Raw genomic sequence first — 12,940 nt, 5'->3', positions numbered from 1 at the left:
CCGCCTGGAGATTCATAGTAGCAGTGCCCATTTGGGCCGCACACGCGCTCCCTGTCTCGCACTGGAGGCTATATATATAGTGCTGTGCAGCCAAATCACCCTCAATTCCTTCTGCATGTCTGAACTCTGAAGTAGAGGGGAAAAAGGCAGATAGTGGAGCACCCACAGGGATACATATCTTGAAGAACCTCAATTACTGCACAAGGTAAATAACCCTCTCTTCTTCTTCAAGCTGTGTCCCTGTGGGTGCTCCGCTTTAGGTGACCGTAGAGCAGTGCCCCTTGTTGGAAGGCTGGTGTTTCAGACTTGGACCTGCAAACAATGATAAGACAGTTAGTCCTAACAGAGCATCTGAGGTTGAATCTTGCTCTATTGCATAATGCTCCCTGAAGGTGTGGGCTTACGCCCAGGTGGCTGATTCACAGATGTCTGTGATGGGTACATTGTTCAGGAAGGCTACTGAGGTAGTGATATGGTGGAGTGTGTTCAAGTTCCCAGTGGGCGTTGCAGATCATGTTGGTGGTAGCAAAGGAGAACGCACCAGGAAATCCATTTTGAGAGCCTTTGCTTGGATATGGCTGATCCTTTAGATCTTTCCATAACAGAAAGGAATAGCTTGGGTGACTTCATGAAGGGTTTCGGCATAGAATCATAGAATGATAAAAGATTAGGGTTGGAAGACACCTCATAAGATCATCTAGTTCAACCCCCTGCTCAAAGCAGGACAAACCCCAACTAAATCATCCCAGCCAGGGCTTTGTCAAGCCTGACCTTAAAAACCTCCAAGGATGGAGATTCCACCACCTCCCTAGGGAACCCATTCCAGTGCTTCACTACCTTCCTAGTGAAATAGTTTTTCCTAATATAAAAACTAGACCTCCTCCACTTCAGCTTGAGACCATTGCTTCTTCTTCTGTCATCTGCCACCACTGAGAACAGTCTATCACCAACCCCTTGGAACCCCCCTTCAGGTAGTTGAAGGCTGCTATCAAATCCCCCCTCTCTTCTCTTCTGCATACTAAATAAGCCCAGTTCCCTCAGCCTCTCTTCGTAAGTCATGTGCCCCAGCCCCCTAATCATTTTCGTTGCCCTCCACTGGATTCTCTCCAATTTGTCCACATCCTTTCTATAGTGGGGGCCCCAAAATTGGATGCAATACTCCAGATGTGGCCTCACTAGTGCCGAATAGAAGGGAATAATCACTTCCCTCGATCTGCTGGCAATGCTCCTACTAATGCAGCCCAATATGCCGGTTGTCTTCTTGGCAACAAGGGCACACTGTTGACTCATATCCGGCTTCTCAACCACTGTAATCCCTAAGTCCTTTTCTGCAGAATTGGCACTTAGCCAGCCGGTCTCTATTCTGTAGCAGTGCATGGGATTCTTCCATCCTAAGTGCAGGACTCTGCACTAGTCCTTGTTGAATCTCATCGGATTTCTTATGACCCAATCCTCCAATTTTTCTAGGTCACTCTGGAGCCCATCCCTACCCTCTAGTGTATGTACCTCTGTCTCCATCTTAGTGTCATCCACAAATTTTCTGAGGGTGCAATCCATTCCATCATCCAGATCATTAATGAAAAATCTGAACAAAACCGGCTCCAGGACTGACCTCTGGGACACTCTGCTTGATACTGGCTGCCAACTAAACATCGAGCTGTTGATCACTACCCACTGAACCTGACGATCTAGCTAGCATTCTATCCACCTTATAGTCCAATAATCCAATCCATACTTTTTTAACTTGATGGCAAGAATACTGTGAGAGACCATATCAAAAGCTTTGCTAAAGTCAAGATATATCATGTCCATCCCTATCAAAATATCCATAGAGCCAGTTATTTCATCATAGAAGGCAATCAGTTGGTCAGGCATGACTTGCCCTTGGTGAATCCATGTTGACTGTTCCTGATCACCTTCCTCTCCTCCAAGTGCTTCAAAATATATTCCTAGGGGACCTCCTCCATGATTTTTCCAGGGACTGAGTTGAGGCTGAGTGGTCTGTAGTTCCCTGGGTTCTCCTTCTTCCCTTTTTTAAAGATGGGCACTATATTAGCCTTTTTCAGTTGTCCTTTCAATATAGAATGCTAATGCCCATCTGACATCTAGAGTGTGGAACTTTGCCTCTCATTTGTTCTCCTGAGGTTTAGGGAAGAACGATGGCAGGTGGATGGGTTGAATGCAGGTGGAATGAGAAAGATATTTTGGGTAGAAATCTAAGATGCAGTCTTAAAGTGACCTTGTCTTTGAAGAAGACTGTATATGGAGGGTATGCTGTGAGCCCCTAGTTCTCCCACTCATCATATGGATGTGATAGCAATGAGGAAGGCCACCTTCATCGATAGGTGCATGAGTAAACATATCATTATGGGTTCGAATGGGGGACCAGTGAGACACCGCAGTACTACGTTAAGGTCCCAGCGTGGGATGGGAACTTGAATTTCCAGACAGAGGTTCCAAATACCCTTAAGGAGTCATTTAGTGATAGGATGGGTAAAGACTGAGAACTAGGGCAGTCAAGTGATTAAAAAATTATCGCTATTAATTGTACAGTTAAACAATAATAGAATATCATTTACTTCAATATTTTGGATGTTTTCTACATTTTCAAATATATTGATTTCAATTAAAGACAGAATACAAAGTGTTCAGTGCTCCCTTTATATTTATTTTCATTACAAATATTTGCACTGTAAAAAACAAAAGAAAGAGTATTTTTTCAATTCACCTAATACAAGTACTGTAGTGCAATCTCTTTATCATGAAAGTTGAACTTACAAATGTAGAATTATCTATCAGAAATAACTGCTCTCAAAAATAAAACATAAAACTTTAGCGTCTACCACTCCACTCAGTCCTACTTCTTGTTCAGCCAATTGCTCAGACAAACAAGTTTGTTTACATTTATGGGATATAATGCTGCCTGCTTCGTGTTTACAAAGTCACCTGAAAGTGAGAAAAGGCGTTCACATGGCACCGTTGTAGCCGGAGTCACAAAATATTTTTGTGCCAGATGCGGTAGAGTCATATGTCCCTTTTTACTTTGCACACCATTCCAGAGGACATGCTTCCATGCTGATGACGGGTTCTGCTCAATAATGATCCAAAGCAATGTGGATAGACGCATGTTCATTTTCATAATGTGAGTCAGATGCAACCAAGAGAAGGTTGATTTTCTTTTTTGGTGGTTAGGGTTCGGTAGTTTCCACATTGAAGTTTTGCTCTTTTTAGACTTCTGAAAGCTTGTTCTACACCTCGTCCATCTCAGATTTTGGAAGGCACTTCAGATTCCTAAATCTTGGGTTGAGTGCTATAGTTATCTTTAGAAATCTCACATTGGTACCTTCTTTGCCTTTTGTCAAATCTGCAGTGAAAGTGTTCTTAAATCGAACAACATGTGGTGGGTCATTATTCAAGACTGCCACAACACAAAATATATGGCAAAATGCGGGTAAAACAGAGTAGGGGCATACAATTCTCCCCCAAGGAGTTCAGTCACAAATTTATTTAACCATTATTTTTTTAACGAGCATCATCAGCATGAAAGAATGTCCTCTGGAATGGTGGCCAAAGCATGAAGGGGCATACGAATGTTTAGCATCTCTGGCATGTAAATACCTTCCAATCAGGGCCGGTGCAACCATTTAGGCGACCTAGGCGGTCGCCTAGGGCACTAGGATTTGGGGGGTGCCATTTTCTTCGGCAGCAACTGCGGTGGCCGTATCTTCGGCCGCCCTGGTCACCGTCGGCATTTAGGCGGAGGGAGCTGGGGCAGTGGAGCGCGGGGAGGGCCGCCTGCAGCAAGGGGGGGGCGCATGCAGGGGAACTCCCCGCCTCAGCTCACCCCTGCCCCGCCTCCTCCCCGAGCACGCCGTGGCTGCTTCACTTCTCCTGCCTCCCAGGCTTGCGGCGCCTAAGCTGATTGAAGTGAAGCAGCCACAGCGTGCTCGGGGAGGAGGCAGAGCAGGGGTGAGCTGGAGTGGGGGGGGGTGCCTCAGGGTGGGGGGTGGGGAGCTGCCGCGGGGGGGGGTGCCTCAGGGTGGGGAGCTGCCATGGGGAGGGGAGGGGGGTTCCTGAGGGTGGGGGGGTGGGGAGCTGCCGCAAGGGGGGCGCCTCGGGGGGGAGCTCGGGGACACGGGGGGCGCAAGGTGGAAGTTTTGCTTAGGGCGCGAAACATCCTTCCACCGGCCCTGCTTGCAATGCTGGCTACAACAGTGCCATACTTTCAGTTGATATTGTAAATCAGAAGCAGGCAGCATTCTCTCTCATAAATGTAAACAAACTTCTTTGTCTTAGTGATTGGCTGAACAAGAAGTACGACCGAGTGGACTTGTAAGCTCTAAAGTTGTACATTGCTTTGTTTCTGAGTGCAGTTATGTAACAGGTATGTGATTGGTCCTTTGGGATCAGAAGAACCCTTTGGTTGTTTAAATTGGCTTTAATTAACCACTCATCTCCTATATGGGTGGTGAAACCAGGGCTGGGCTACCTAGTGAGACTGCATTTCTGACTTCTTGTTAGCCAGTATAGTGAGACAGAAGTTTACTTTTGTTGGTGGTTTGGTATATCTTATTGAAAAATAACTACCAGTTTGGGGTGAGTCTGCCCCATTTCTCAGCAGTTTGTCCTGAATTTGGTATTCTCAGTTGCGACCCATTGAGGCACGGTGATGGAGAGTTTGGCCGCACAGTGCTATATAGACACCAGGGAACAGCATGAGACGGGGGAGCACGTGTACCCCAAACTGATACTGCTACTAAGAATCTCTGATCGCAGGTGCAGGGACTCAGACTCACCTAAAGAGGAGTACCCACACAAATGGGATAAAACAATTACATTTCCCCATACCATCCAGTTTCCAATGACCTAGTAGAAAAAACTGTTAGAACTTATAAAAAAGGACATGAATATGATAAATAGTTGAAGTACAGAAACAAAGCTGGCTTGCTTTCTTCCAAAATACAGATTTCCTTCTCAAATGATAACTGGCTTTTCTTTCAATAGGAGAAAATAATAAATCATTTGGATTTAATCTATACCAGAGCTTCTACCCTCTATACAGATAACCAGTGCAGGGGACTAAGAGGGAAACTTATGCCCTCTGATTCCCCAGTGTAGATGTATAACATCAGTCACAATTGTGCCCATAATAAATAAGAGTAAATAATTCACCTCACTTGTCAAATGGATATATTGAACCATCTTCAATGTCAACAAAGTTTCATTGGAATCTTCAAAAAGAAACTAGAAGTAAAAAGACCAAAACCCGTTAGAATCTCCATTCTGAACAGAAAATCAATTCTATGTGAGATCTTTAAAGAGGAGCAGTTGTTTCATGAAAATTTTCTCCAAATTAATTGTAATTCACACAAAAATGCCAACATATCATTTCACTTCTCTAATGTTTTGTTATTAATCTAGCTTTTCCATTTTCATGACAATTATATTTTTGTGATTTTGCTCCTCTTAAAATATTCTGTCAGGATTTTCATCCTTTGATATAGCTTGAAGAGCCCATTATCAAATATTTGTTCTGCGTGTAGGTAATTATAGATTGTGGTGAAGTCATCCCCAGAAAGGCCAATAATATTTGCAAACTTATGGATCACAGGAGAGGTCCCGGAAGACTGGAGAAGAGAGAACTTAGTCTCCATCTTTAAAAAAAGGTATAAGTAGGAGCCGGGGAACTATAGACCAATCACCCTGACTTCAATACCTGGGAAGCTGCTAGAGCTATGTTTAAAACATTCAATTTGAAAATACCTGGAGGATGAAGGGGTAGTCACTAGCAGTCAGCATGGATTTACTAAGAACAAATCATGCCAAACCACCTTGATTTCCTTCTTTGACAGGGTAACTGGTCTGGTGGTTAGGAGGAATGCAGTGGACAAAATATATCTGGACTTCAGCAAGGCTTTTGATACAGTTCCACATGACATTCTGATGGGTAGGATAGAGAAATGTTGGCTTGGCAAAACTACTATTAACTGGTTACACAACTTCTTACACAAACGAAGAGTAAGTATTAATAAAATGATATCAGATTGGAGGGAGGTCTCAAGTGGGGTTTCACAGGGATCTGTTCTGGGTCCAGTATTGTTTAACATCTTTACTAATGACCTCGATGTAGGAATAGAGAGCAGACAAATTTGCAGATGACACTTAGAGAATCTACTGGAGGGAAGATAAGCCCTCGCTGATATAGCATCTAGGGCGGCTCCTAAGAACTCTGTTCTTTGTACCAGGCTCAACATGGATTTTTCAAGGTTTAGCTGCAACCCTAGTTCAGTGAAAATCCTAGCTCACTGATCAGAAATCTCTCACTCTTTATGGTATTCAAAAACCTTACTGTGAGACCAGCCCTTGAGTAGGCAGTTGTTGAGGTAGGAAAAAACTATAATTCCCATATGTCAAAAGCAAGCTGCAACCATAGAATTATAGAATCACAGAATCATAGAAGATTATAGTTGGAAGAGACCTCAGGAGGTCATCAAGTCCAATCCCCTGCTCAAAGCAGGACCAACACCAACTAAATCATCCCAGCCAGGGCTTTGTCAAGCTGAGCCTTAAAAACCGTTAAGGATGGAGATTCCACCACTTCCCTAGGTAATCCATTCCAGTGCTTCACCACCCTCCTAGTGAAATAGTTTTTCCTAATATCCAACCTAGACCTCCCGCACTGTAACTTGAGACTATTGCTCTTTGTTCTGTCAGAACACTGCCAGAACCACTGCCAGAATCTTTGAAAACACTCATGCGTTTTTTGAGATAGGTGAATTGCAATATGAAAATAGGCATCCTGAATGTCAATCGCCAAAGATGAATCCCTCTGGTTCCAATGATGGAATTATAGCTAGAATTAGACTATCAATAATATCCTGAAACTGGTCACACTGATCAGCCTGCAGCTGCTCAATAAAGATGGCATAATTGTAATGATTATATGTAGCCATGAGAGCTTGATAGTTCATTATCCTCAATTAAGGAGTTGTGTTTGAGTAGGTTTTCCTATCAAATAGATCTAGGCAGTATTGGTCCTTAGTTGGTGTGGCCTTCACATGGTGTTGTCTGCAAAATTCATTCACTGCCTCCATAACCAGGAAGTTCAGTTTTGGATGGATGCACAAAAATTCAGAATCTTTAGCTGGCATGTAATATTTCTTATTGGCCTATTTGCATATCAGTGGATCATCACAGAGGTCTATGAGATGGATTTGGCAGGCCTTTGTTAATAGGCAGGGCAACTCAGGTAGAGGGAGTCCACTGGAGAATGTCCAGGACCTTATGTTGTGTCTCTCTGATTTCTTCCAAAGGGATCTGGAGAGAATCCGCAATGTGCTTCATTAGCTCTTGGAAGTGTCTGAAGTCATCAGCGACAGTCGATGTGGGAGGCATAACCGCTTCATCGGGAGAAGATAAAGAAGTATTTTTGGGGGAAGTAACCTCTTTATATGCTCTGGACTCCTACTCGTCAAAGGATTCTTGTGCCTGAGGTAATGAAGGAGGAGCAGCTGCAGTAGGGATGCATTTCTCCTATATTCCCCATGAGAGAGACTAGAGGTATGGGAAAATTGCTGATGATATGCAGCCCAACGATCCCAGTATGGCCACTGGAGAGGCCCACCATGCACCTGGAGTGGCATGTACTGGTGCCTGAACCAGGTTAGGGGAACATGGGTCGCTCTTTGATGCAAGTCCCTCCTCTTGTCAAAAGTGTCAGGATAGAAATCCCTTGTCTGAAGTTTCAGGGAACCGTTGATCAAAATATTAAAATTGGAGGAAAAGTCGTTCTCATCAAGAGGGGAAGCCTTAACACCTCTGAAGGTGTGGGAGAGTCAAGCAGTACCAGGGAAAGGAGATCATGTGATCATGCTTGTCTCAGTACCGATAATCTCCTGTTTCGACTAGCAAAGGAGTAGTTCCCTCAGGAATCTGAGTTTGAAGAGCTGGGTCCCATTCCATTGCTGGTACTGAGGGAATATGCCACTCTGCCAAGTCCACTTTGGTCAAAGTAGATTGTACTGATGAGGAGGTCTTGTGGGGCACCAAGACTGTAACAGAGGTATGTTGTCTTCCCAGTACCAAGGCCATCTTACTGGTTGTCCTAGATGCAGATGGAACTGAAAGAGTTGTGGGTACCATTCTCATAGAGGTGGAATGCTTCAATGATGCAGTGTCCTGCTTGTGCAGCACTGAAGGTTTACAGTATTTGTCAAAGTTGTATTTGGCTAGCAGGGCTGAATAACTGAGAACCCAGAATTGTAGTGTAGCCAACAAGTACACTTTTTGGCCGAAAAGGTCTAAGCATTTGTTTTCTTTGTCCTGGGGAGTGGACCGGTATTGGGGTTGTTTGCCACAGTGATTTGTGGTTTCCACAACTAGGAAATTAGGTTGTGGATAAGAAAAGAGGAAGTCTATCCCTTTAACTGGTATGAAGTATTTTCTGTCTGCTCTTTTACAGGTAGGTAGTATTGTTCCTGGAGTCTGCAAAATGTTCTCCACTGGTTCCATTATTGCATCATTTATGGGTAATGCTATTTTGGATTATGTGGTAATGCTATCTGGATTATGTGGATGTGTGCAGGATTTGCAGCAACTTGTGGTGGCTTTCTTATACTAGTGGGATGTGTTGGCTGGTGGCTACACTTTTAAAGAGTTCTTGAAATTGATTCAGATCATCCATCATGGTTGGAGGCAGTGGAATTACTGCTTCATCAGGGGAAGAGGATGAGTTGTGGGGCGGTGAAATGCCGTCTTTGTCTGTGTCCTCTTCCCTCTAGTTTGCCAAGGCCTCCGGTGCCTCCAAAGTCTCCCTGCTTAAGGATGGTGGTAGTGATTGGATCTTGTCCCTGGTTGGAGTAAAGGGTCTGGTGTAGTGAGCCCTATATGCCACCACAGATCCCGGGGCACACTGCATATGAAAGAGCATCGGTGGACAGATCCATACCATTGCTGCATCTCATGACTCTGACAGGTCTTAGTTTTCATTGCTTCTCATGGTGATCTTCATTCTGTGGGAGAGGAATGTTGGGAAGAGAAGTGGCTCCCATGTAAATCCTCATCATCTTCACTGGAGATAGGTGGGGGAGCAGGTGAAATGGGTATCTGCTCCGACATTCAGCCCAGAGATCCATCAGTGCTGAGCAGGGGTGATTGTGGCATCGAAAAGACTTAGAATCACAGAATACCAGGGTTGGAAGGGACCTCAGGAGGTCATCTAGTCCAACCCCCTGCTTAAAGCAGGACCAATCCCCAACGAAATCATCACAGCCAGGGCTTTGTCGAGCTGGGCCTTAAAAACCTCTAAGGATGGAGATTCCACCACCTCCCTAGGTAACCCATTCCAGGGCTTCAACACCCTCCTAGTGAAATAGATTTTCCTAATATCCAACCTACACCTCCTCCACTGCAACTTGAGACCATTACTTCTTGTTCTGTCATCTGGTACCACTGAGAACAGTCTAGATCCATCCTCTTTGGAACCCCCTTTCAGGTAGTTGAAAGCAGCTATCAAATCCCCCCTCATTCTTCTCTTCTGCAGACTAAATAATCCCAGTTCCCTCAGCCTCTCCTCATAAGTCATGTGCTCCAGCCCCCTAATCATTTTTCTTGCCCTACAATGGACTCTTTCCAATTTTTCTACACCCTTCTTGTAGTGTGGGGCCAAAAACTGGACACAGTACTCCAGATGAGGCCTCACCAATGCAGAATAGAGGGGAATGATCACGTCCCTCAATCTGCTGGCAATGCTCCTATTTATATAGCCCAAAATGCCATTAACCTTCTTCGCAACAAGGGCACACTGTTGACTCATATCCAGCTTCTCGTCCACTCTAACCCCTAGTTCTTTTTCTGCAGAACTGCTGCATCTCCACTCGGTCCCTAGTCTGTAGCAGTGCATGGGATTCTTCTGTCCTAAGTACAGGACTTTACACTTGTCCTTGTTGAACTTCATCAGATTTCTTTTGACCCAATCCTCTAATTTGTCTAGGTCTCTCTGTATCCTATGCCTACCCTCCAGCATATCTACCACTCCTCCCAGTTTAGTATCATCTGCAAACTTCCCAAGAGTGCAAATCACGCCATCCTCCAGATCATTAATGAAGATATTGAACAAAACCTGCCCCAGGACCAACCCTTGGAGCACTCTGCTTGATACCAGCTGCCAAGTAGACATGGAGCCATTGAGCACTACCTGCTGAGCCTGATAATCTAGCCAGTTTTCTATCCATTTTATAGTCCATTCATCCAGCCCATACTTCTTTAACTTGCTGGCAAGAATACTTGTGGGAGACTGTATCAAAAGCTTTGCTAAAGTCAAGGAAAACATGTCCACTGATTTCCGCTCATTCACAGAGCCAGTTATCTCATCATAGAAGTCAATTAGGTTGGACAGGCATGACTTGCACTTGGTGAATCCATGCTGACTGTTCCAGATCACTTTCCTGTCCTCAAAGTGCTTCAAAATTGATTCCTTGAGGACCTGCGACATGATTTTTCCAGGGACTGAGGTGAGGCGGACTGGCCTGTAGTTCCCCGGATCCTCCTTCTTCCCTTTTTTAAAGAGGGCACTAAATTAGCCTTTTTCCAGTCATCTGGGACCTCCCCTGATCGCCAGGAGTTTTCAAAGACAATGTCTAATGGCTCTGCAATCACATCCACCAACTCCTTTAGCACCCTCGGATGCAGCACATCGGGCCCCATGGACTTGTGCTCGTCCAGATTTTCTAAATAATCCTGAACCACTTCTTTCTCCACAGGTGGCTGTCACCTTCTCCCCATACTGTGCTGCCCAGTGCAGTAGTCTGGGAGCTGACCTTGTTTGTGAAGACAGAGGCAAAAAACACATTGTCTACATTAGCTTTTTCCACATCCTCTGTCACTAGTTTGCCTCCCCCATTCAGTAAGGGGCCCACACTCTTCCTGACCTTCTTCTTGTTGCTAACATACCTGTAGAAACCCTTCTCCTTCACCTTAACATCCCTTGCTAGCTGCAACTCCAATTGTGATTTGGCCTTCCTGATTTCACTCCTGCATGCCTGAGCAATATTTTTATACTCCTCCCTGGTCATTTGTCCAAGCTTCCACTTCTTGTGAGCTTCTTTTTTGTGTTCAAGATCAGCAAGGATTTTACTGTTAAGTCAAGGTGGTCGCCTGACATATTTACTATTCTTTCTACACATTGGGATGGTTTGTTCCTGCAGCCACAATAAGGATTCTTTAAAATACTGCCAGCTCTCCTGGACTCCTTTCCCCCTTATGTTATTCTCCCAGAGGACCCTGCCCATCAGTTCCCTGAGGGAGTCAAAGTCTGCTTTTCTGGAGTCCAGAGTCCGTATTCTGCTACTCTCCTTTCTTCCTTTTGTCAGGATTCTGAACTTCACCATCTCACAGTCACTGCCCCTCACTTCAGTGTCTCTGTGTTGCAGAAACTGTTGTGAAGCCACCTGTTTTGGTGCTGATGTTGCCATTGTTGTAGATTTGATTGGTAGTGTTACCGTTTTGTGCATGGCCTTGGTCGGAACAGTCGGTGCCGTTCTTGGTCTGTTGGTCAGTACCGATGACTGCGTCGGTGCCGGTGGCATTGATTCATAGACTTTAAGGTTAGAAGGGACCATTATGATTGTCTAGTCTGATCTCCTGCACAATGCAGGCCACAGAATCTCACCCACCCACTCCTGTAATAAACTCCTAATCTATGTCTGAGCTATTGAAGTCCTCAAATCATGGTTTAAAGATTTCAAGGTGCAGAGAACCCTCCGGCACGTTACTCATACCCCACGCTGCAGAGGAAGGCGAAACCCCCCCAGGGCCTCTGCCAATCTGCCTGGAAGAAAATTCCTTCCTGACCCCAAATATGGCGATCAGCTAAACCCTGAGCATGTGGGCAAGACTCACCAGCCAGACACCCAGGAAAGGATTGTCCGTAGTAACTCAGATCCCACCCCATCTAACATCCCATCATAGGTTATTGGGCATATTTACTGCTAATAGTCAAAGATCAATTAATTGCCAAAATTAGGCTATCCCATCATACCATTCCCTCCATAAACAAATCAAGCTTAGTATTGAAGCCAGATATGTCTTTTGCCCCCACTGCTTCCCTTGGAAGGCTGTTCCAGAACTTCGCTCCTCTGATGGTTAGAAACCTTCGTCTAATTTCAAGTCTAAACTTCCTGATGGCCAGTTTATATTCATTTGTTCTTGTGTCCACATTGGTACTGAGCTTAAATAATTCCTCTCCCTCCCTGGTATTTATCCCTCTGATAAATTTATAGAGAACAATCATATCTCCCCTCAGCCTTCTTTTGGTTAGGCTAAACAAGTCAAGCTTTTTGAGACTCCTTTCATAAGACAGGTTTTCCATTCCTCGGATCATCCTGATAGCCCTTCTCTATACCTGTTACAGTTTGAATTCATCCTTCTTAAACATGGGAGACAAGAACTGCACACAGTATTCCAGATGAGGTCTCACCAGTGCCTTGTATAACGGTACTAACATCTCATTATCTCTACTGGAAATACCTCACCTGATGCATCCCAAGACCGCATTAGCTTTTTTCATGGCCATATCACATTGGCAGCTCATAGTCATCCTGTGATCAACCAATACTCTGAGGTCCTTCTCCTCCTCTGTTACTTCCAACTGATGAGTCCCCAGCTTATAACAAATTTTTTTGTTATTAATCCCTAAATGCATGACCTTGCACTTTTCACTATTAAATTTCATCCTATTTCTATTACTCCAGTTTACAAGGTCATCCAGATCCTCCTGTATGATATCCCGGTCTAGTGTCACGCACTGTCTGTGCCTCGACAATTTGTTGGTATGGTTGGCCTCAGCAGAAGTCCGCAGAGGGATGGTGCCGGAGGTGCCCAGAGCCTAAAATATAATAAATCTAGTCGAGCTTGGCAACGAGGACAGCTACCTCACTGGGGA

At 44.7% G+C, this 12,940-nt stretch overlaps 1 protein-coding gene across 1 annotated transcript in view; it reads right to left on the bottom strand.

The window, feature by feature from the left end:
* LOC128830151 (disintegrin and metalloproteinase domain-containing protein 20-like) overlaps positions 1–12,940 on the bottom strand; it is a 191,173-nt gene that overhangs the window by 144,905 nt on the left and 33,328 nt on the right. Inside the window, exon 8 of the mRNA XM_054015910.1 lies at positions 5,173–5,244. Coding sequence (XP_053871885.1) covers positions 5,173–5,244 — 72 coding nt within the window. The remainder of the gene's footprint in view (positions 1–5,172; positions 5,245–12,940) is intronic.

The sequence above is a fragment of the Malaclemys terrapin genome, chromosome 1, assembly GCF_027887155.1.
Source record: "Malaclemys terrapin pileata isolate rMalTer1 chromosome 1, rMalTer1.hap1, whole genome shotgun sequence".
In the NCBI taxonomy this organism is placed as follows: domain Eukaryota; kingdom Metazoa; phylum Chordata; order Testudines; family Emydidae; genus Malaclemys; species Malaclemys terrapin.
Note: the sequence above shows the minus strand (reverse complement) of the source record. Positions and strands in the feature narration are given on the sequence as shown.